Raw genomic sequence first — 26,025 nt, 5'->3', positions numbered from 1 at the left:
CTTTGTTGAAAATACTACTTGTTTTTTATGCTGAGCGCCTCCACTACTCCCATTCGATCAGCGCAGCACCAAATTAAATCCCACGCCTACAGCAGTGCCGACGGTATCCTCTACATATTACTAGGATGTAAAAGTAAATTCCCCATTAAAAGTGCCCTGTCTGACCCAGAAACAAGTACAGCGGCATCGTAAAAATATTAAAATAGACAAATCGCCAGGCCCAGATGGCATACACCCCCATATCCTAAGAGAATTAAGTAATGTCATAGCCAGACCCTTATTTCTGATATTTGCAGACTCTATACTGACAGGGAATGTTCCATAGGATTGGCGCATAGCAAATGTGGTGCCAATATTCAAAAAGGGGTCCAAAAACAGAGCCCGGAAAGTATAGGCCGGTAAGTTTAACATCTGTCGTGGGTAAACTGTTTGAAGGTTTTCTAAGAGATGCTATCTTGGAGTACCTCAATGAAAATAAGCAAATAACATCATATCAGCATGGCTTCATGAGGGATCGGTCATGTCAAACTAATTTAATCAGTTTCTATGAGGAGGTAAGTTCTAGACTTCACAGCGGGGAATTAATGGATGTCGTATATCTGAACTTCTCCAAAGCATTTGACACTGTCCTGCATAAAAGGTTAGTATAAAAAATGAGAATGCTCGGACTGGGAGAAAACGTCTGTATGTGGGTAAGTAACTGGCTCAGTGATAGAAAACAGAGGGTGGTTTTTAACGGTACACACTCAGATTGAGTCACTGTCACTAGTGGGGTACCTCAGGGGTCAGTATTGTGCCCTATTCTCTTCAATATATTTATTAATGATCTTGTAGAAGGCTTGCACAGTAAAATATAATTTTTTGCAGATGACACTAAACTGTGTAAAGTAATTAACACTGAAGAGGACAGTATACTGTATATATACTACAGAGGACAGTATACTGTATATATATACTACAGAGGACAGTATACTGTATATATATACTACAGAGGACAGTATACTGTATATACACTACAGAGGACAGTATACTACTACAGAGCGATCTGGATAGATTGGAGGCTTGGGCAGAGAAGTGGCAGATGAGGTTTAACACTGACAAATGTAGGGTTATGCACATGGGAAGGAATAATGCAAGTCACCCGTACATACTAAATGGTAAAACACTCAGTAACACTGACATGGAAAAGGACCTAGGAATTATAATAAACAGCAAACTAATCTGTAGAAACCAGTGTCAGGCAGCTGCTGCCAAGGCCAATAAGATAATGGGTTGCATCAAAAGAGGCATAGATGCCCGTGATGAGAACATAGTCCTACACTTTACAAATCACTAGTCAGACCACACATGGAGTACTGTGTACAGTTCTGGGCTCCTGTGAACAAGGCAGACATAGCAGAAATGGAGAGGGTCCAGAGGAGGGCAACTAAGGTAATAACTGGAATGGGGGGACTACAGTACCCTGAAAGATTATCATCATTAGGGTTATTCACTTTAGAAAAAAGACGACTGAGAGGAGATCTAATTACTATGTATAAATATATCAGGGGTCAGTACAGAGATCACTCCCATCATCTATTTATCCCCAGGACTGTGACGAGGGGACATCCTCTGCGTCTGGAGGAAAGAAGGTTTGTACACAAACATAGAAGAGGAGTCTTTACGGTAAGAGCAGTGAGACTATGGAGCTCTCTGCCTGAGGAGGTGGTGATGGTGAGTACAATAAAGGAGTTCAGGAGGGGCCTGGATGTATTTCTGGAGTGTAATAATATTACAGGCTATAGCTACTAGAGAGGGGTCGCTGATCCAGAGAGTTAGTCTGATTGCCTGATTGGAGTCGGGAAGACATTTTTTTCCCTTTAAAGTGAGGAAAATTGGCTTCTACCTCACAGTTTTTTTTTTGCCTTCCTCTGGATCAACTTGCAGGATGACAGGCCGAACTGGATGGACAAATGTCTTTTTTCGGCCTTATGTACTATGTTACTATGTTAGATTCATTCGAATGGTTGCATCTCTTGGCAGATCTTATCTTGACTTGTTCTGTACTGTATAATGTCTGGTGTAAGCATTATATCTCCCACAATGCTCTACAGCAGCACTGAACAAGCAGAGGGCGTTGAGAGATGTGATCTTTGAGTAAAAGAGATTTTCCAAGCTACAAAATAGAGTCTATCCTTAAGATGGGGTGGGACTTCAGCTTATTCAAGGGGATCCTCCTTTTGCATTTACCATGAACAGTGCCTCTTTCTGTAGTGGCTGTGTCTGGTATTGCAGCTCACTGTAGGTCAGTCTTATTCACCCAGCTGTAATACCAGGCACAGCCACTACTAAAAATATGGCGCTGTGGCTGGTAAGCAGCTGATCGGCAGAAGTCAGGCCAAAATTGATCTGATAATAATGGCCTATGCTAAGTACACACCATCTATATAGTAGAAAACAATCAGTATTTTTAATCACAGCTCTATCTGTGACTAGAGATGTACCCCAAGCTGTACGAGATAAGGAAAGCAAAGTTTTGCAGATTGACTCCCAGTAAAATGTCAGTGTAGAATTATATTCACTGTACCAACCTTCTGCGGGCTGCTCTCCAGGATGCATCTCTGCTGTCATCAGCCTTGCACCTTGCATCATCCCATTGATATAACTGAAACATCATCTGAGCCACGAGCAGGCGGCAGCTGCTCCATATCTCATCATGTCACACTTAGTGATGAGCGGCATAGGCAATATTCGTTTTTGTAATATTTCACAAATTTTTGGCCTAATATTTGCAATGAATTCAGAAATTCTAGAATTCTTGATCTCCAATCAATATTCTCTTGATTGCAAAAAAATTTTTGTATTGTGTGCGCAGTACAGGCGTGGGTCACTTTTGCTACATTTTTGATGCTGCTAGAAGTTTCCTGAGACTGGAGAAAATGCAAAGTACAGTAATCCCTATCACAGCACAGTAATTCCTATCACACTACCTATCGGCTCCACTATATCAGGCTATAACCTACACCGAGTATCTCCCACTATCTGTATCATAGCTTATATATATATATATATATATATATATATAAGCTATCTATCACAGCAATGACACTGCTCTCTCTCTCTGAACTCCTGCTGCTGGGGAGGTTCTTATATAGTAAGGGGTCGGCAACGTTCCTATTGGTTGCTAGGGATGTTGCTAAGCTCAGACAAAGATATTGCAGCCTTCTCATTGGCCAGCGAATTCTCGAAGTGTCGATATTTGCAATAAAAATTAGTGATTAGAATATTCGCGATCAACACTAGTCCCACTTACAGGCAGCTGAGATATGAGGGGCTGTTTGCAGTGACCTCACACTAGGGCTGTATTAGTTCTGCTGCCTGTTACATGGAGGCTATCTTGGCTATTCGGAGCTGGAGGCTACAAAGTCCCATTCATTTCCCAGGCAGGTAGAAGGCAGCAAATGAGCTCTTCTAGAGAGTGAGGATCTGACAACTTGGCTGTCAGAGAGCGTGTGAATGTTTTCTTAAATGTCAGCATTGTGACGGTGATTGTTATGGGGACAATGTATCTTCTTTTGTAGTCCTTGTGTCTGGCTTTGTTATGGAAACACCGTGTAGCGCTGTTATAGAGGTAATAAAGGAGTGTCTGGCTCTGTTATGGTGGCACTGTGGCTGACAATACTGGCATTATTAGAGCTCGGTGACTGTTATTATGGGGGCACTGTAATGGTTATGGGGCACTGTGGCTGCTCTTACAACAGGGTCAAGTGTTTGGCGCTGTTACAGGGACTACTCTTCCTCATTTCTGAGGGCCTTGTGGTTGGCTCTGTTATGGGGACTCTGTGTTTATGGGGCTGTTATGTAGGCAATTTGGTTGATAACAGAGTGTTGTGTGTGCACTGTGGCTGATATTAGCTTGTCTGGCTTTGTTATGGTGGCATTAGAGCGACTGGTTCATTATGGGGGTCTTTTGTATAACATCAGGTGATGGGCTTTGCCAAAGGAGGCACTGTACCTGGTATTGGACTGGCTGGCTTTGTTGTGGAGGCACTGTGGCTGATATTAGACTGACTGGCTTTGTTGTGGAGGCACTGTACCTGGTATTAGACTGGATGGCTTTGTTGTGGAGGCACTGTACCTGGTATTAGACTGGCTGGCTTTGTTGTGGAGGCACTTTCCTGGTATTAGACTGGCTGGCTTTGTTGTGGAGACACTGTGGCTGATATTAGACTGGCTGGCTTTGTTATGGGGCAATGTGGCAGATGTTGGTGTGCCTGGTTTTGTTATGGAGGCACCATGGCTAATTTCACATGGAGTGGCTGGCTAGGTTAGGGAGGCCCTGTTACTTATTTGAGACCAGCTGGTTCTGTTATGAAGGCACTTTAGTTGTTACCATTAGGCCTCGTGCACACGACCGTAGTTTCAGTCCTTATCCAATGCACATTTTTGGCGGAACGGAAGCGGACCCATTAATTTAAGTGGGGCCCGAAAATATGTGGACAGCACACCGTGTGTTGTCCAAATCCGTATTTTTGTTCCGCAGCCCCGCAAAAAAAAAAAAAAAAAAAAATATTCTTGTAACCAGATGCGGAGGGGAAAATCCGGGATGCAACAGTAGGGCCTCTTGCCTCTGTTTACATTCCAGTCTTTGCGTTCCGTATACGGACCCATTCATTTTAATTGATCCACAAAAAAAAAAAAAGGGGAGGTAATCCGTATGCCTTACGTTTCCGTATTTCTCGTTTTTCAGTTCCGTTCAAAGATAGAACACATCCTATTATTGTCCGGCTAACGGACAAGAATAAGACTGTTCTACCAGGGGCCAGCTGTTCCATTCCGCAAAAAACGGACATCAAAAGTATTTTTTGCGGATCCATTTTTTGCCGACGAAAAAGCCATATGGTCATGGGCAAGAGGCCTATCCGTGTTGTGCAGATCCACGATTTGTGGACCTCAAAAACAGATGCGGTCCTGTGCAGGAGCTCTCGCCCATTAACTAATTTGAGACTCTGTGTCTGATCTGTTGGGGGTGGTGGGGGACGTGCCTGGTACTTGTACATTTTTGGGGAACTGAGTGCTGATCGGATTGCTGCACATGGATCGGACGTATGGCCATCTGAGAGAGAAGCTAGGAAAGGACAAATATTATTATTATTATTATTATTATTATTATTATTATTATTTCTATTATTTTATCATTTTACAGATTATTCTTATTACTAGTAACTCCCTGATGCAGGATCACATGTTTCCCTGTATATTGCATATCCTTCAAGGAATGCACTCCATAAGTCTATTACCTGTCATTTAACTCAATACCAGAAGGCAATAAAGTTGCATTTTCAGCTAAACACACTCAAAAATTGCAACTGCATCAATATTGAGTTTAATTCACCGGCTTATTTTAAATATGGAAAAAAAAAAAAGGCAACGACTTTAAACAATGGCAAATTTCTAATAAAAATCTGTTCCTCCAATGTTGCTTCAAATGAACTTTTAGCAATCTTGTGTCAGCATAATCCCTCTAGTGAATTAATCTGTTACTTATGTTTTTTTTTCACCATCCTTTATGTAAATAGCAAGCTGTTCCATCTCGTGAGTGACAGGACGCGTTATGAGCAGGTAGGGCGCAGAATACGAATTGCAGAGGCGATGGAAGAAATTGCATCTTGCAAGAATAAAAAAAATAAAAATAAATTAAAATTAAAAGAAAGCATAAAAACCCAGCAGTAAGGAGCAACAGCTTCTGCTCTTTATACATCTGCTCCCAGCATCCTGGTAGCGGGGCTTGTAAACAGGCCCGCGTCGCTCATAATTAGCCAGTCGCCTGCATATTAAGCAAATTGTTAATTAACAGGTGTAAATGTGTAGTCTATCATGCAGGTGTGCCTTGCACAACACTTGTGGAACTGAGAGGAAATCTACATAGACTGCATCTAATTAGTTATCTTGGCTATTAACGAGTGAATATTTTATCCATATTATTAGCATCTAATAAACATTATAAATCAAGGAGGAGGCATGCATACCTATCAAAGATCAGCGTCTACGATGTTTGCCGACGGTGTAAAGCTGACAATATTTTCTTAAAGGGCTGAGACACGAGCCCTTGACAGCTGAATATCACTGGTTCCATCAGCCTCCATTCCTGCATTCCCGAGAAAATGGCACTTTTGTAATATGCAAATTAGCCACTAAGTGCATCAAGAGTGGCGCTGTTGCACCTCGCTGCTCCCACACGCTCTGCTCACTCCTCTCCATGCCGTTTCCCCACCATTAAGACTGACAGTGAGAACATGGAGATTGCCCATCTGCTTGGCGGCCTCCATCTCCTTAGTGTGCATTCTAGGTCCATGCTACACTGTCCGCCTGTCGACTGCATCTCCCGGGTCATCTGTAGGACCCCAGACCCGCACTGTCTGTGTCATGGCTTGCAGTTAGTCTCTATCTGATCGCGGGTCTATTGCTGTGTACTCACATTACGATGTGTGCACGGTATAATAGACCCGCGATCAGAAACTGATGGACATCATAGATTACTATTACAGTCAATTTGGGTATGAGGAGCAGCGGCCGATAGAAGTGCTATGTTTCCCAGGCCAGTCACTATCATGTGCATGAGTCCCAACATGGGTAATTTGGGGTGAAACGATCAGATAGGATTGACACGTTCCAGAATATTTCACTAAGGACAAAACTGTTGAAAAATACGCAATGTTAAATGTGGATCTTGAAGCAGATTTCACCTTTACAGCGGGTAAAAACTGCAGCAATCCCTTCCCATCGACATCACTACCCTCAAACATATGCAGATTTTGCAGCAAATTTGATCATAGTGTAAAGTTCCGGCACATCTGTATCCACTCTTAAGCCCTTTCAGACGAGCAAGTGTCACGCTCGGGACTCGCAGTCCTGAACTTCCAGCACTGTCTGGGTCGAATAGCCTTATATTGATTTATGATGTTGTGTAAGTCTTAGGCCTTAAACACGAACGTATGTATTTTGCGGTCCGCAAAAAACGGATCTGCAAAGAATGCGTCCGTGTGCATTACATATTTTGCGGAAATCAACTGCTGCCCCCTAATAGAACAGTCCTATCCTTGTCTGTAATGCGGAATGGAAATACGGGCATATGGAAGCGGAATGCACATGGAGTAACGGAACGGTCACATAAAGAAAATACATTCGTGTGCATGAGGCCTTAGAGGTCTGGAATGTATTGGGTAACACTGACATAACGCTGTTACATAGCATCATAAATCAATATAATGCTATGCGACCCCAGCAGTGCTGGAAGTTTAGGAAGGGAGCTGCGCTGCGAGTCCGGAGCGTGACACTCACTCGACTGAAACCAGTCTTAGGCCACCTGCACACGAGTGCGGCTGAATGCACATAAGATCCGCATTAATTTCTGTGCAGATTTCTGTGCATTTCAACACCATATCCGCAATTTCTAATTTCATTGGAAAAGGCTGAAATCCGCGGCTAAAACCGCAAACATAATTGACAGGCAGCAGGTCCATTTCTGAACAGAAAAAATCTGCAAAGTGTGGATGAGGTTTGTGTAATCTCATACACTTTTCTGGTTCTGTACTACGTTGCTAATGACGATCCACAGCAAAAATGCATACAGTGGAGGATGCCCGCAGCGAACCACAAGTACCACAATAGACATCCTACACAAGATAGCAATTATGTGGATGTGATAATCAATATAGCAATATAACAAAATAATAGCAAAGCCAGGTGCACTCTGCGGTCTTACTAAACCCTCAAACTGATTTTAAAATTGAGAGATTAGTCAACATGTCCTACGGTGTAGGACATGTCTGAGCCCGAGCACCACGTCAAGGTTTCTCAAGTAGCCCGAGACCTAACACTCTCCTACCTGTGCCGTATGGGCAATACCAGGAGCCAGTGGGCAAATAACAGGAGCCCTGGAATCCACACAGAAAAACTGCACATATTCTACAACGTGTGCAGGTGTCCTTAGGGCATGTTCCTGCGGCATCTATTTTGGCATGGATTTCAGTCTTTTTCCATTCCAAAATCCTCATCAAATCAAGACTAACAGAACTGTTCCATTGCTTTAAATTGGATCTAAATCATACAGCATGGCCATGTGGGGATTAGACCCATCGCATGGGGCTAAATCCAGAGCCAGATCCACCATAGTGCAAACTGCAAGGCCGTGGCAGGAATCGAAGGGCCAGCCCCAATTTTCTACGTGGGTTTTCCTGCAAATATTTTGCTCGTATGCCCATGGCCTATTTTATGTGTCAATTTTTTTATTGAAATTTTTGTTTAGCCATTTTTGCAAAGTTTATTTATTACAATTACATGGAGAAAAAAAATGAAAAACGAAACGTTTTATCAATCTATTACTTTTTTTATTTTGTGTTGTGTAGAGAATTTAAATTTCTTTTATATCAAAAATGTATATTTGTATTATGCATAGCATGATCTAGATGAGCTCTATAGCTTCTTATATGGTTGGTCTAGATAATTTTTTTTTAATTGGTGCTGGATTTGTGGTCACCCCCGTAAATATCATCTATCACATCCAACCCTTCGCCCTGGCAGCGTTTTATGCATTTCACCTGCTTGTCATTAAAGGGTTAATATTGACTGAGAAAACTGATTTTCCAGCATTATTTACTGGTTTGGGTGATTACGCTGTGAGATGCTCGCGGCCATTCCTGACACCAGCCGAGGTTAATGAGTTTCTAAACTCGTCAGATTCCTGATAGGTGTTGAAACAAGCTTGTCCTTTCCGTGGGACCGAAGAACAGGTGCAGACAAGGCTCAGTATACCAACTTTCCAGCTGCACCTTGCCGCCGACAACAAGAAAACAGCCTCTTACAGCAAGTTGCATCAGCCCTGTAGATGGATCTGGGTAAACAATTGAGCTATAGAATAAACAGCAGGATGTAAAAAAAACACCTTGAGTGCACCGTGAGATCATTGCTCGCGCCCTCCGACGCCTCAGCGACTTGTTTTGCAGTTAGACTTTTTTGTTTTTCTTTACTGACAGCTTTCCGTTTGGTAATAAGAGGAGAAAATGTTGAAAACAAAAATGGTGCTGCATATAAATAATAATAGTAATAATAAAAAATACATAAAACGATGTAAAAGTGAAACATAAAAAGAATAAAGCAACAAATAAAATATGTAAACGCATTTTAAAAAATTTGAGACTGAAGAAACGTCAAATTTTTGGCTAGGGCAGCATTGGCCGCGACACATGATGTAGAGTGGAAGATTAGAGATATATTGAAAAATTTGATTTGGCTGCTTTGCATAATTTTACAAAAAAATTTGCTTCGGGACAAATGACTTCATCATGAAGCTCATTTCTTTGTAAGTAGTGGGTGCAATGACAGGGAGCCTCGATTGCGCTGCCCCGCATCCCTGAGATGCTGCGTTCATAGCTGGCCGTGGCATCTGGCAGCAATATTACAGTGCAACATAAAAAATAAAAAAATAAAATCATACTTACCTGATCCAGAGCCGCTTCCTCTTTTAGTCCCGGCGGTCATGTGACTGCCGGGGGTGTCTGTAGCAGGGGCAGGAGCAGAGCTGCAGGGTCTAAGGAGACCCTGATCAGCTCAGCCTGTGTGTCATGCCCCCACAGGGGGCTGCTTTCCTCTGTAACTGGGGCTCCTGTCGATGCTCCAATCACAGTGGAAACAGTGAAAATCAGTGTCCTCCAGAGGTCTTCTAATTACCTCCTGGGGAACATATTATGTGCCTAAAAGAAATTAAAATATAAGTAAAAAAAAAATAATAATAAAACACGTAGCAATAATTAATGTTTGTGTCAGTTTTAATATTTAAGAAATAAAAAGCTATAATTAAAAAACCACCACATGCACGCACAAAATCACAAAGAGTTGCCTGGACATTCAGGCCTTTTTTGGGCCCAGTCATGAAAGGGTTAAAGAGACTGCAGCGCTCATTGGAGCTCCAGTGAGTGCCGCAGCCTCGTCAAACAGCTGATCAGTGGGGGTGCCCAGAGTCAGACCCCTGCCAATCTGATATTGATGACCAGACTTGAGAATAGGTAATAATTATCACATTTCTGGATAACCCCCTTTGATCAAACATGCAAGACGCTTTTGTTGGCGCATTATATTGATTAATGCTTTGTTAAGGCTTAGATTCATTGGCAAAATCCCAATTAAAAAGTTTTTCAGTACTTAGATATTGATGGCCTATCCTCAGGATAGGTCACAGATATCAGACGAGTGGGGCTCAGACACCACCTCGGATCAGCTGCTCCTGGCAGCCAGTGGTGCTGGAAACCGTACAGTGGACGAAACCGGAAGCACAAAGGTTCGTACAACGTGCTGTGGTTATGCCGAGGTACTGCAGCATTCAAGTGGATGGATTCTTCCATCTAGTGTACAGTTATCACGGAGTAATTCGGATTAATACTGTACGGAGATCCGTCTCCATACAGTATTAAAATGTATGGGCTCCCATGAGCTGAAGTTAGTTATTTGCGAAGTTGCGCTGGACTTCATTGAATAACTTTACCATTGATTTTTACAGTGGAAAACCACTTTAAAACTTAAAATCGAACTTGATTTCGGTTCCGACTTGTACCTCGGAACCGAAGCCCAATTTGGTTTCAAGTTTTAAAGTCGTTTTCCGATGTTATTCAATGAAGTCAGGCGCAAGTTCGCGAATAACTAACTTCGGATCTCAGACAGTATTAGTCTGAAGTTTCGAATGAAGTGACTTCGGATCTAACATTGAAGCTCGCTTCAATCATCTCTAGTCATGACTCGGCGCTCCATTAGTCAGAGCACAGCACACAGGAATAGATCAGCTGAGCAGTCAGCCCACTGCTAGCCTCCTCCAGCACAAGCCCGCTGTGGTTAGAAAGAGCATTGCATCCTGTTGCTAAGGACGCGGTCACGTCACCACCTAACCGTTCTAGCCAAGTTCTCTCCCGTTGCCTAGTTGCTAAAAAAAACCTTGAAACTTGTGCATTGAGTTTTTCTTCTGTATCCTCCGTGGTCCACTACACTGACATACGGCTAAGTGCTCTCCTCTTATCACTTATGTTCCTGTGTAACACAATCTATCAAGCTTGTTAAATTGCTTATTCATTATGCTGCTTCATTTTTAATTACCTCGTAAAGTGGGGATCTCAGATTCTACATTAAGCCTCTGCTTTGCCATTTCCAAGTTATTAAAAAGCTTCTTATTTCTTAATAAACAGAATGGTTGGTAAAACATGAGTCTTGCATCACATTCAATGTGTCTAAATTTCTTCCGTGCAGTTCCCAGGTCGGCTCTTATGTCCTTCAGGTCTAGACTGTACTTTGAGTTCTGAGCCCCCTCTCCCAATGTTTTACCTTGCTCACCTTGGGGCCATCACCCTGCTCTAGTAGCCAATTCTCCTTTTGGTCTGTGCACCCAGGACATTCCTTCTACACGGGGTCTGCTAACTCTTTGTTATTAAGTCTCTGCTGCTGGGTCTCCTGCTGCTCCCAAACCAGTGTGTGCCAAGTGAGGTTATCGGCTGATGTCTAGTCAGCCCAGGCTTCTTTTTTGCCCTACTGTCTGAGCATTAAGTCCATTTTAGTTTGTGTATCCTGCTGCACTAAAATTCTTGCTCTGATTCAGCTTGGTATTTGACCTTGATACCTGTCCTCTGCCAGCCCTGACCTACTGCATGTTCACTGTGTTGCTTGAACTCTTCCTGACCAGTGCTCTGAACCCCTGACTACAACTGCTACCTACCAATTTGTATTGTATCCTGGTGTCACATGCCAACAGCATGCCTGCTGAAGCTATTGAAGACTACAGCAGTTGTGACCAAAGGATTGAACAAGTTGGCCTTTAACATGAGTCTTTTGAACTGGGGATAGTTAAAAAGTGTTTAATGACCGCTAATAGTATGCCTGCAGAGGTCATCCAGGGCTTTCCTCACAATTTGAATGGCATATAAATTGGCATTATGTGGCATTTTCTCTTCTTCTGAAAGCTTGCTGTACCTCCTGAGCAAGTGTCAATATACGGGTCTTTGGTTTGGCTGATATCCCTAGTCATGCTTGAAGTCTCTACAATGGGTGGGACATAGATTTCCAGCCTTGCTACCTATACCATACATTATCTTCTTTTGGAGGAGAGATAATTTGCAGATTTTTCCCAGGGAGCAATGCCAGTAAGACTCCCTACCAGGACGCACAACATGAATGAAACAGAAGGTCACACTTAAGCTGGGTTCAGACCTGAGCGTTCGCGATGGAGCGCTCTGTATGCGCGATTGTACCGGCGTTTGCAATCGCGCATACAGAGACAAGCGAACGCCCATTGTCGCTCGTTCTCGAAAGTCTATGTACGGGAACGCGCGACAAGACGCCCCAAAGAAGCTCATGTACTTCTTGGGGCGTCGGGCGTTTTACAGCGCGATCGTACACGCTGTAAAACGCTCAGGTGAGAACCATTCCCATAGGGAATCAATGGCTCTTGCCTGTTGAGCGTTTTACAGCGCGTAGGAACACGCTGTAAAATGCTCAGGTCTGAACCCAGCCTTAGGGCTCGCCTGTAGAGGTTATTGTCCATGGAATTTGGCAAGTGAATTCAATGGGAGGCCATGCAAAATTTATTTCTTCCATGTGGACACAACTGGAAAAAAGAGTTTATCTGATTGTGGTTTAGCCCCACTCAATTGGGCTAACCTGCAGATTGATAGGCTGCATCCCAGTTGAAAAACTGCTGTGTGAACATACACTAAGATGGAGGAGTCAAGCATTGCATGAAATTAACAAAGTAGTTAATTAATTAAGGATATTCTTGGAATAGCAAAGGTCTTATTGAGTGCCGGAATAGGTGACCAGTGATGAGGGTCATTATCATCAAGAAGGTGTGATAGGTAATTTGTGATTCATACTCTGGTAGCAATTGATTGCTCCAATCATCACAATACGAGTTAATTCTGCAAAATCTGAGAAAGGGTTGGGGGTAACGAGAGGCAACAAAGAATGAGACGGTATGACGGCTAAATTACGAGAGTGTTTGTCTAATTACCATTTTACAAAAATTCATCCATAAGAAAGTTCCCCAACAGAGCAGGAACGATTTGCTTGCAGGAGACAGAACATAGCTGCCCTTGAGGCCATTGTCTCGTAGCAATCCCGTGATCCAACTGCAATAAGACAGAAAGCAGGCAGTCGTGCTTACATTCTCCTGTCTCTGCACTGTCAATACCACATCAGGCTGAGAGCAGCAGAAGTGTCGTACTAGTCATCAAACCGTATGCAGCGCATTGTCATATTATCTGCAGGAATCATGGATAGGATCTGATTCCTGATCAAGGTGTGATAATGAGCGGAGTAGTTTAATTGTGCCCAGCTCTCCTCCTGTGTCTATGAAGAGAAATAAAGCAGCTATATGTTGCGTCCCAGCATCTGTATCAAACTAAATCTAAGAATATTACTTAGATTAAAAGATTGCAAATATCTCTAAAATGCACAAGGAATTTTCCTTACCCTGAAAACTTTCCTTTGGGCTCATTGCTGCTCTGCACTAAAGACAAGTCCTCTACAATGCATGACCTGCCAGGTGGAGCAGGGGGAAGAGAGCATGGTGTCAAAGGTGTCAAATTTCAACTCATTTCAGTCACTTTCATGAAAAAAAAAGTACTGTGCGCTAAATGCCATTTGTAGCTCCTGTAATACTAGCTAACCATCAATATGGGCCACTGTGATGTTCCTTATGAAAATGAATATACACAGTATACTGATGCCCTCTAAATATGAGAATATGCCTACAATAAAACTGCATCCCATGTATAGGAGTGTAATAACGGGAACACTGCTCTCTATGTACAAGAGTATAACTACTATAATACTGCTCCTATGTACAAGAATATAACTACTATAATTCTGCTCCTATGTACAAGAATATAACTACTATAATACTGCTCCTATGTACAAGAATATAACTACTATAATTCTGCTCCTATGTACAAGAATATAACTACTATAATACTGCTCCTATGTACAAGAATATAACTACTATAATACTGCTCCTATGTACAAGAATATAACTACTATAATACTGCTCCTATGTACAAGAATATAACTACTATAATACTGCTCCTATGTACAAGATTATAACTACTATAATACTGCTCCTATGTACAAGAATATAGCTACTATAATACTGCTCCTATGTACAAGATTATAACTACTATAATACTGTCTCCTATGTACAAGAATATAACTACTATAATACTGCTCCTATGTACAAGAATATAACTACTATAATACTGCTCCTATGTACAAGATTATAACTACTATAATACTGCTCCTATGTACAAGAATATAACTACTATAATACTGCTCCTATGTACAAGAATATAACTACTATAATACTGCCTCCTATTTACAAGAATATAACTACTATAATACTGCTCCTATGTACAAGAATATAACTACTATAATACTGCCTCCTATTTACAAGAATATAACTACTATAATACTGCTCCTATGTACAAGAATATAACTACTATAATACTGCCTCCTATTTACAAGAATATAACTACTATAATACTGCCTCCTATTTACAAGAATATAACTACTATAATACTGCTCCTATGTACAAGAATATAACTACTATAATACTGCCTCCTATTTACAAGAATATAACTACTATAATACTGCCTCCTATTTACAAGAATATAACTACTATAATACTGCTCCTATGTACAAGATTATAACTACTATAATACTGCTCCTATGTACAAGAATATAACTACTACAATACTGCTCCTATGTACAAGAATATAACTACTATAATACTGCCTCCTATTTACAAGAATATAACTACTATAATACTGCTCCTATGTACAAGAATATAACTACTATAATACTGCTCCTATGTACAAGAATATAACTACTATAATACTGCTCCTATGTACAAGAATATAACTACTATAATACTGCTCCTATGTACAAGAATATAACTACTATAATACTGCTCCTATGTACAAGATTATAACTACTATAATACTGCTCCTATGTACAAGAATATAACTACTATAATACTGCTCCTATGTACAAGAATATAACTACTATAATACTGCCTCCTATTTACAAGAATATAACTACTATAATACTGCTCCTATGTACAAGAATATAACTACTATAATACTGCTCCTATGTACAAGACTATAACTACTATAATACTGCTCCTATGTACAAGACTATAACTACTATAATACTGCTCCTATGTACAAGAATATAACTACTATAATACTGCTCCTATGTACAAGACTATAACTACTATAATACTGCTCCAATGTACAAGAATATAACTACTATAATACTGCTCCTATGTACAAGACTATAACTACTATAATACTGCTCATATTTGCTAGATTAAAACGTCTATAAAACTGTTAAAGAGGTTGTTTCACCTCAGACATTGGTGGCAAATCTGTAGGATATGCAACCAATGTTAGATGGGTGCCAGTCCCAACTCTTAGACCCCTTCCTGTCTCCAGAATGGGACATGCGCAGCCACCCTCCATTCATTTCTATGGGAGTCCCAAAAATAGCTGGGCTCTGGCTCAGCTATTTCCGGCAGTAAGCGCCGCGGTTGCTACGGTTGGACTGTGCGCTCTCTATTCATTTTTATGGGACTTCCAAAATCTGCTGAGTGCCCTCCCTCAGCTAATTTTCAATCTCCTATAGAAATAAATAGGGAGCATTCCAGAGGTGGGACCCGCAGCAATCTGACTTTTGTGGGATATCCTAGCGATATTCCACAAATGTCTGAGATAACAGAACCCTTTTTTAACCATGTAGAAGACTATAACTGCCATAATATCGTCTCCCCATGCCCCAGATAATATTAAATATGATGAAGCCCGCAGCGGACATATAGAAAAACTTCTATTTTATGTATATTAAATCCAATTGTACATTTTCTCCTGTGGTTCCATCACTCATACAATCATACTGCTTTATACCGTTATCGGTGATGGTTACTTTGTGACATTTTCACAGTTCTCCATTTTATGAGCCCCTGCCCCGTAAACCTGTATTTGTCACTTTCTTAGAATGTTATTCCGTTTCCTGCCTCCATATTTCTCCTGGGATTTTCCTTTCACATGTCAGGGAACGGATCATCATTTTATTGCTAGAAATAGTTATTAAAAGCTGAGGCAGCCCGGCCTTGGGTAAACGTTCCGTCATATAATCAGATTATGTCTTGTACTGATGTATGTGACCAGAACATCAGCTAATGTTTACATGCAGGCTGCACATGGAGCCGGGGATGATTCTGCTCTGATTAAACCGGGATATTGCTATCTTCTTGGGCTTCTCACTTGGAGATAAACCTTAAAGCACAGGGTTGCATCTACTAGTATTATATTTTGATGGCTGGTAGGCTGGGTATTGGGATATTTACCCTCTATTGGCAATTTAAAAGATTTTTGCAGTTTTTGAAATATTTTTCAGATTAGAAGACCATTGTGTGGGGTCCAGGTGAGGGAACACCAAAAATGTCTTAGAAGAAGGATAGCTGGTATTTTATCTGTGTTTTTCTAGTGGATAGTGGTTTTTACTATCGTGTGCAGAATTTTTTTTCCCCAAATCGGGGCCTTATTTTTTTCAACATATATTGTTAAGTTCTCACCCTGTAAGGTTGACCACCTAAGTCTAACCCTGGGTTCACACCTGAGCGTTCGCGATGGAGCGCTCTGTATGCGCGATTGTACCGGCGTTTGCAATCGCGCATACAGAAACAAGCGAACGCCCATTGTCACGCGTTCCCGAAAGTCTATGTACGGGAACGCGCGACAAGACGCCCCAAAGAAGCTCATGTACTTCTTGGGGCGTCGGGCGTTTTACAGCGCGATCGTACGCGCTGTAAAACGCCCAGGTGAGAACCATTCCCATAGGGAATCATTGGTTTCTCCTTGTTGAGCGTTTTACAACGCGTAGGAACGCGCTGTAAAACGCTCAGGTGTGAACCCAGCCTAAATCAACATAGATAGGCGGTGCTGGTGTAGACTTAGCTGGAAAGCAAGTGTAGCAGAGCTGTAGACCCCATGGATAGTAGTTTGTAATAGCAGAAGTGAAGTAACAAAGTTTAGTTGGATAGAGTATTTTGAACAGTGGAGTAACAGAGTTGCAGAAGAGTTAATGGGAGACCAATGTAAAGTAATGAAGCAGGATTTTAGCAATGTAATGGAGATGAAAGTAACAGAATGATGTAGTAGAATTGCAAAAGCATCCTGGAGACCAGTATAACACGATGTAGTAGAGTTGTAGCAGCATGCTGGTGTAGCAGAGATCCGATGGCTGATGTAGCAGAGCAGAATAGCAGATGGACAATTAGCATGGACACCAAAGACTAATTCAAATAATTAGTCTGCATTTCGCAGCCTGGACCTTGTTTGAATAACCTGGAGGGATGACATGGTAACTGAGTTCTGGATTGTTGTGGCAAAACGACATGGAAGAGGGGTGACTGAGTTAGACAGAAGAGGGGAACTAGATAGCATCAGTTCCCAAATCTGAGACGGGAAACATATAGATTAATTTCTTAAAAATTATTTTACAGCCAACACCATGAGCAAATTGTAGAAGCAAGAATTGGCCCCACTGTACATAATTAACATGGTGTCACTAAAGGGCGATTTCTGTCCCCTAAAAATATTTAGCTAAATGTAAAAAAATACTGGGCAGCAATTCTCAAGGTCCAGTTCCGCGGTATGTCATGAGAACATGCCAAGCAATCTTTGGCCACACTCTGGGCAAAACAATTAGTTTCCATGGTCACGTGATGACAGGTAACACTTGGTAACACAGCAATGACAATAAAAGCAATTTTTTAGGGCCAAGAGAACCCATTTAACAATTTTTTCACATTGTTGCCTTTTGTGCTATAATTCTGGCCAAAAGCAGCCGCCTAAAAATGACAAATAACGATTTTCTTGTTCCAGTACGTCCTTCATCGGGGCGACCGGCTCGGCAGTGAAACCGTTAAGTGCGACTCTTCTGTTTTCTTGTTGTTTTCTTTACTTGCAAAGATCACAGGAGGGAATTGAGCAGCAAGTCATTCTTCTTTATATGTCTGCAGCGGGCTCCTGTGTCGCACTTACTCATAAGGCAGAGAATGATAAAGTGCACCAAGACCTAGCGAGCTCCTCTCTGCGCCATAAAAATCAGACACTGATCACTCGCTCCTCAACTTTTGCCGTTAACTTCCTAAAAGCCTGAAATGACTGCTGTTCTCAGTAATGTGCAGTTTGTACAGTCTTTATACGTTTCTTTATACTTTTGCAGACGTATCATTTTATTTCTTTACATACAAGTAGAAGGGTCTGGAACGGAGGCAGCGGCTGTGTGAATAGTGCTCAAGGTGATGGGAAGAAGATTTGGACATACATCACTGATTGCTTTTTCCTCATCGGCAAGCAAAACAATATATGCAGTATATACATGAGTTGAGGCCAGAATGATGTATCATAGGAAATAATGTGACTTTCTAGTAAAGTTTCCTCCATCAGCCAACTTGCATGGTGGATTAGCCTCAGGTCCCACCAATAAAAGAAGGAGTCCTTCCTTTTCCTCCTTTCAAAAAATCTCGAGATAAATGATACAAGACGACCAGCTTTGAAAGAAGAAGCTTTTCCATGACTCTGTCGGACATTGCAATGGAAAAGTTTTTTCGAAGTTGATCCTCTCATGCCACTCCATTTGGGACATCACCAAGGAAAGGATGGATACATCTGTACATTGCAGAAAAATGATGTCCCCCTGGACCCCAGTGGTGGAGTGTTCTGTAGGTTCTGTTCACGTGATGATCAGAATACACAGTACATTTAGCTCGGACATCGGGAGCACCTCCTGACTTACAGTATGTGTTAATGTGCCAAAAACTTGTTTGCATTTGGTCAAACTTTTTCCAATTGCTTTGCACGATGGGTCCAATATTTCATTAGCAGATGTATACATAGGCATACAGTTGCAAACGTTTAAGGCAGTGATGGCTAACCTCCGGCACTCCAGCTGTGAAACTACAACTCCCAGCATGCTCCATTGATTTCTATGGGGTTCTGAGAACAGCCAAGCAAATGTACATCCTGGGAGTCGTAGTTTTACCACAGCTGGAGTGCCGGAGGTTAGCCATCACAGGTCTAAGGAAATATGTAGGCACGCCTCAAGCATTCACACCCAGTATAATGTCTGCAAATAATTTAATAAATAATCATTTTCAATTAAATGATCTGACTGTAATTCGGTTTTCCTCTCATAAATATATATTTTATATATTCTTCCTGCAGCGACCCAGTGATTTATTGCTACAGGGTTAATGCTATAAGCGATCAAATGGTCCACTGCTAAGCTGTTAAAATGATTACTGTGATACTAACCATGATATGTGCACTATGTAATCCAAAAGGCTATGTATGGGTTTACTGCCAGTCCTTGGCAATAGTTGCCAGGTTGTACCCTGGTCCCATTTTTTCCCCTGGCTACAATGTAGTTAAAAAGAATATGCTGCTGTTGGTGTGTAAGCCAGACAAGCAGGAAAAAAATAAAAAATCTCCAGGGAGACACCATCCCTGTGAGTGAAAACTAAGAGAGTTTTTTTTTAAGATACTTTGAGGAAAAGAAGCATTGAATTATTGCAGTAGGTTGAGGACCGTTAAAGAGACAGTGCTAGAACAGAGACAGTAAAAGTAATGCACACTTATGGCTTTGGACTGTGCTTCACGGGTTCAGGGTTAATTGTTCTGGTGCCCACCACACTACTGAGATGGACTGGCTATCCAATTTAGCACTGCATCCTGTAGTTGGGCATTGCAATGAAATATTGAGAGCGATTGCATGCCTTTGATCATTTGGAAAGATTGAATGTATCTGTGGAAAGAGACTCAGGAAGGACCACCACAGTAGTCTTTTTCTACACACTGCCTTTGAGAAAAGCCTACTCTGTAAAATTCTTGAGAACTGTGCCTACTGCTTGAATTTGCACCCTCGCACCCATCATCTATTCAGTAAAAGGGAGACTTTATTCTAGTATAACCAATCTGACCTGTTCATTATGTTCCACATCTGACCCAGTCCCCTGCTCTCCTGCCTTGCACCCCACTACATATTCGCCAAACAAGGGCACCCCAGTCACCTTCAACCTAGAGACCCCCAAGTCCAGGTTGTGCATTGAGGGGAAGAAAGGCTGTGTCCCTCTCAATTCACTGCATGTTCAGGCTGGAGCAGGGGTTTCCCACCATGAGAACTAAAATCACCTCATTGCCTCAGCTACCACTCCTATGCTCCATCTCCACTGCTCTTAAATTAATTGAACTTAAACCTTTTCTAAAAACATGCCAAAATTTGGTATAGTTTGGCCCACTTAGTCTTAGGAAAAATTGCCAGTCTCACCAAGGGTATGTGAACACGAGTGTGACCTAAAATCTGTCATTTTATGCAACATTTTGGCACAAAGATCTGTTGGAAAGTAAGGGCTCATGCATATATCTGTGTTGGGTCTGGGAAACATGGCCCATGTGTTGGGGGCATCTCCTGGAACAATGGTGGCTCCTTTGACCTGAATTTAGTGAATCATAGTAATTTACAATGTTGTGAGTTCCTCTCTGACCAGGGTCTTTTGTACTGTACTCCCATCATCATGTGAGCACAGTACAATAGACCAGTGGTCAGATAGGAACTCCCTGCATCATAAATCACATTGACGCAGTGAATTTGGGTCAAAAGGGCAATTGTTGGTCTGGGAAATGCCAGCAACACTATGTTTTTCATATCGAGCATGGTCATGTGCATAAACATTGAAGCTGTGCCTCTTTACTGCTATGGCAGTACCCCTTGGTGACGTAGGGTCACCAAAATGCTGGAAATTTTGCCAAACTGCAGATAATTTTACATCATGTTTTTAAAGTAATGTCTAAGAGCAATCACATTAGTAAATATGGACTTTTTAGACATTTTAATGGAAGCACAGATTACCTAAGCTGAATGTAATAGGCCCCTACTAATAAAATACTGCTCTATGTGTGCACAAAAAAAAGGACTATTATACTGCCTCATACTGTAAAGATATAACTTCTATACTGCCCCATCTTAGAATTAAGCAAATTTCTTGAAACTTGTTTCATGCCAGTGCCAACAAATAAAAAAAATGGGTTCTATTTAATTCTTCTTAAATGAAATATGCTCCAAATGTTTAGAGAATTGGTATATAACAGTCTTTGGTTGCAAAGGAAAAAAAAAAGATTGAGATGGAGAAAGCTAATTTGCATATTTTGAGGAAAGATTTCCAAAATTAGCTTTTCTTTCAAAAATTATAGAACACTAAGACTATCTGATCCCAGTATATGTGTTTTCCCAGAGAAGAATAGCAGCGTTGGCTAGGCTACTGTACTCCTCATGCATATTTCTGGTCTTCCTAATAAAAGAAAGCACCCCTAAGGCCACTCAGGGAGGGAAATTTGGGGATTTTTCTCTTGAAACACACAGTCCTCTTATCCTTTTGGAAGGAAAACGGACTTGCATGTGTCATTCAGAGAAGCATAATACTGTAACACCAAGTACTGTGGTCCTTGGAAAAAGAGAACTGACTTGCATGTCTTATTTACAGTGGAGTATTACACTAGTGTTGAGCGAGCATGCTTGGCCGAACAGCAGTTTGGCTCGAGCATTGTTATGCTCGGCACATCGCAGTGTTTGGCCGAATACTTGGCCGAGACCCAAGCATTAAACCAGGCACCCCCTGCTCTGAAGAAGAGAGGGTGTCTGGTTCACAAAAAAAGGTTAGAAATTGGTTGAAACACCACAAAAATGGTTTAAAAAGAGCATGGCAAGGATGTCTGGATGCATCTTGGACTCCAATTACCTATGAAATACAATAGACAACCACACAAAGGCTATATGCCAAAATCCAGGTATGTGCAAACCAACAATCTATCCATGAGACAGAAGACTGTCAGCATACCTCACAATGGCAGCCTTGTGCACTATGAGACATTGAAAACCAGCTCTCATCTGACTGAGAACCAGTAAACCTCAAAGTTGCTTCATATCTGTTGGAAGGCTTGGGTGGACCTGCGCACCTAGATCAATATCATTAGGGTGACAAAGTTTTGATTGTCCTAACATAATATTCAATAACCTTTCTATACAGTTTTGTGATGTAAGCTCCTTTGCATAATCGTGGGCATATGCAAATTAGATGAATCTGCTTGTTTTTCAGCTGAAACACCATTTGTATGAAAAATTTGCGATAAAAATTTGCGAATATTCGCGATCAACACTACTCATGAACAGCGCCATTTATTGAATTCATTGTCTTTTTTTATGCATTTTATTAGGTTTTGATATAATTTGAACATTTACATTCAAAGGTACATATTGGATCAAATTACAGCTGCTCCTATGTACAAGAATATAACTACTATAATACTGCTCCTATGTACAAGAATATAACTACTATAATACTGCTCCTATGTACAAGAATATAACTACTATAATACTGCTCCTATGTACAAGAATATAACTACTATAACACTGCCTCCTATGTATAAGAATCTAACTACTATAATACTGCCTCCTATGTACAAGAATATAACTACTATAATACTGCCTCCTATGTACAAGAATCTAACTACTATAATACTGCCTCCTATGTACAAGAATATAACTACTATAATACTGCCTCCTATGTACAAGAATATAACTACTATAATACTGCCTCCTATGTACAAGAATATAACTACTATAATACTACCTCCTATGTACAAGAATATAACTACTATAATACTGCTCCTATGTACAAGAATATAACTACTATAATACTGCTCCTATGTACAAGAATATAACTACTATAATACTGCGCCTATGTACAAGAATATAGCTACTATAATACTGCTCCTATGTACAAGAATATAACTACTATAATACTGCCTCCTATGTACAAGAATATAACTACTATAATACTGCCTCCTATGTACAAGAATATAACTACTATAATACTACCTCCTATGTACAAGAATATAACTACTATAATACTGCTCCTATGTACAAGAATATAACTACTATAATACTGCTCCTATGTACAAGAATATAACTACTATAATACTGCGCCTATGTACAAGAATATAGCTACTATAATACTGCTCCTATGTACAAGAATATAACTACTATAATACTGCCTCATATGTACAGGAATATAACTACTATAATACTGCTCCTATGTACAAGAATATAACTACTATAATACTGCCTCCTATGTACAAGAATATAACTACTATAATACTGCTCCTATGTACAAGAATATAACTACTATAAAACTGCTTCTATGTACAAGAATATAACTAATATAATACTGCTCCTATGTACAAGAATATAACTACTATAATACTGCTCCTATGTACAAGAATATAACTACTATAATACTGCCTCATATGTACAGGAATATAACTACTATAATACTGCTCCTATGTACAAGAATATAACTACTATAATACTGCCTCCTATGTACAAGAATATAACTACTATAATACTGCCTCCTATGTACAAGAATATAACTACTATAATACTGCCTCCTATGTACAAGAATATAACTACTATAATACTGCCTCCTATGTACAAGAATATAACTACTATAATACTGCCTCCTATGTACAAGAATATAACTACTATAATACTGCTCCTATGTACAAGAATATAACTACTATAATACTGCCTTCTATGGAAAAGATTAGGGATTTTAACAGAATTTTGTTTATATAAATGATATATTTTTAAATGAATAAGGTTTTTTCAATTTGCAAATTCTTCTAGCTGTATAACAATAACTGGTTAATGACTTCTTTCTCGACATTTGTCAAATCCTTCTATTATTTTTCTTTGAATATAATGTACTTAAAAATAATAATTTTGGAGCTGCAGTCACTTTTCGAAAAATGTCTTTTGTTGCAATAATAAGAATTATGTTTTTTTTTTTTCTGCTTTCTCTTACTATGTGATTGTTTGAATACTGTCATTGAGACTTAATAACACCTATATAGTTATACACCTCATACAATATGTGAGGGAAGAAAGCGCTTTATTTTCTAAAGCAGCGAGACGCGCTTTTTGCAGTATGCAGTATTAGTGCAAATAAAATAACAAGAGTTTACAATGCACGGAGCAGGAGAGGTGTTGGAGCTTTTACAATTAGAGTGAGGCGCTGTAGGCAAGTGATATTCGATTGCAATGTAACTCAGACAATTTAATATGCAAAACAACCACTCGCAAATAATACAGAACACTTTTCATTGCTTATTCCTCTTACTCCACCGTGTCTACATCACCACAGTCTTCTTTACCCCTTTTATACCTTCTTATTTTCTTATGACTTCCCTTCTTTTTTCCCCCGCCTAATTTGCATACATCGCCCTCATTCTACCTTTTTTCTACTCCTCCACTGTTTCCTTTTTTCCCTCCTTTCTTACATTTTTCCTGTTTTATTTCTAGCTTCTCTGTTTTTCTATCTCTGCTCCTCAACCTTCTTTTTCTTCTACTTTAGAATCTTCCTAAATATTGTGTTGTTACTATTCTCCTTTTACCTTCTCTTCTTTTTGGTCATTCCTTTTCCTCTTCTCCTTCTCCTTCATCTTCTTCCTTTTCCTTCTACTCCATCTTCATTTGATTCCTGCTTTGTTACCTTCTTTATTGTTGTCTTCTTTATTTTCTTCTTCTTTTTTGGCTTCTCCTTCTCCTTCTCCTCTTTCTATTATTCTCTAATTTAGTCATTCTTCCTTACTCTTCCTTTCTTCTTCTTTTTCTTCATCTTCTTCTATTAATCCTCTCATTCTCCTTCCCCCTCTTCTTCTCCTCCTTCTTCCTCCACCTATTTTTCATTTTCCTAGCCCATGTTGACCGTTTTCCCTCATATTCCCTGGTCTCTGTTCCTTTGAAGGTGTCATTTCTTTGTCCACCTATTTTTGCCTTCCTATTTTATTCTTGATACTTTGTGGTTTTAACTATGTACAATTTAGAGTAGTTCCATATTTTGGATGGTCCACAATGAAAATACTTAGCCGCATGTTCTTAGGCCTGTTTCACACTTGAGTTGTGGCATTACGGTTATGAGATCCAGCAGAGGATCTAAAAACTGGACTAAAGCGAATCAGTTTTGTCTCCTTTCATTGCCAAGAATGCATTCCGTTCCATTTAGTTGTGTTTTTTGACCATTGCAAGCTGCGGTTTTGTTTCTGGTCTGTAAAATGGAACAAATCAGATGCGTCATGAAAATCGATGTCAGTTAAAGGTGCTGGAAAAAAGTGATATGGCGCCTATTGACTTACAGTGATTTTTATACCGGAACCGGTTTGTGCAGTTTTGAATGAATACAACTGGATCTGTCCGAAACTGATGCATCCGAATGTATTAAATGGCACAGATCCTGTGCCGTATCTCAAAAGCGTGAAACAGGCCCTAGACTCTACTACTGTTACCATAGTGATCGTGACTGACAAGAGAAAAAGAAGCTAAAAAAAAAGGTCCCCAAATAAATGTTATATAACTTGGAAATGCTCAAGTTTCCAGTCGCTTCCAGTGTTGCGCTTTTAACTCTTTAGTGAATAATTATCTATCAATGTTCGGGATGACGCTTCTCTGTCACCTCGAGATGAAATTTACATATAAATGACTGAACTATTGTTTTTTCTCTTATGTTGCAGTTAAGAAAGCTTTGGAAGAAGAAGAGGAAAGAAAACCAGTGGTGGCCAAGAAGAAAGTCAAGGAACTGAGAGTCTTGGATAGTAAAACAGCCCAGAATCTTTGTATGTATTATGTTATGGGATTTCTACACAAAACACTGCATGAAAACGTTCTTCTCTGTGTATATTTATAGGTTTTATCTCTGCTGCTAAAAATATTATCATAGATGAAATAAAGATGTATCAGGAAAAGAGTAAACTTAAAGGGGTTGTCTGGGTTCAGCTCACATCTTCTTCACCTTCTGAGATGAGCATCGGAGATTTTCATGCTCCGATGCTCTCCCTTGTC

General features: G+C 40.3%; 1 protein-coding gene across 4 annotated transcripts in view; it reads left to right on the top strand.

The window, feature by feature from the left end:
- The window catches only part of DIAPH2 (diaphanous related formin 2), a 1,273,340-nt gene that overhangs the window by 523,068 nt on the left and 724,247 nt on the right, over positions 1–26,025 (top strand). For all 4 annotated transcript variants that reach the window (XM_044268818.1, XM_044268816.1, XM_044268815.1 and 1 more), the window contains one exon: positions 25,698–25,799. In XM_044268818.1, coding sequence (XP_044124753.1) covers positions 25,698–25,799 — 102 coding nt within the window. The remainder of the gene's footprint in view (positions 1–25,697; positions 25,800–26,025) is intronic.

Source organism: Bufo gargarizans, chromosome 9, assembly GCF_014858855.1.
Source record: "Bufo gargarizans isolate SCDJY-AF-19 chromosome 9, ASM1485885v1, whole genome shotgun sequence".
NCBI lineage: Eukaryota > Metazoa > Chordata > Amphibia > Anura > Bufonidae > Bufo > Bufo gargarizans.
This window is presented reverse-complemented; position numbering and strand designations above follow the sequence as displayed.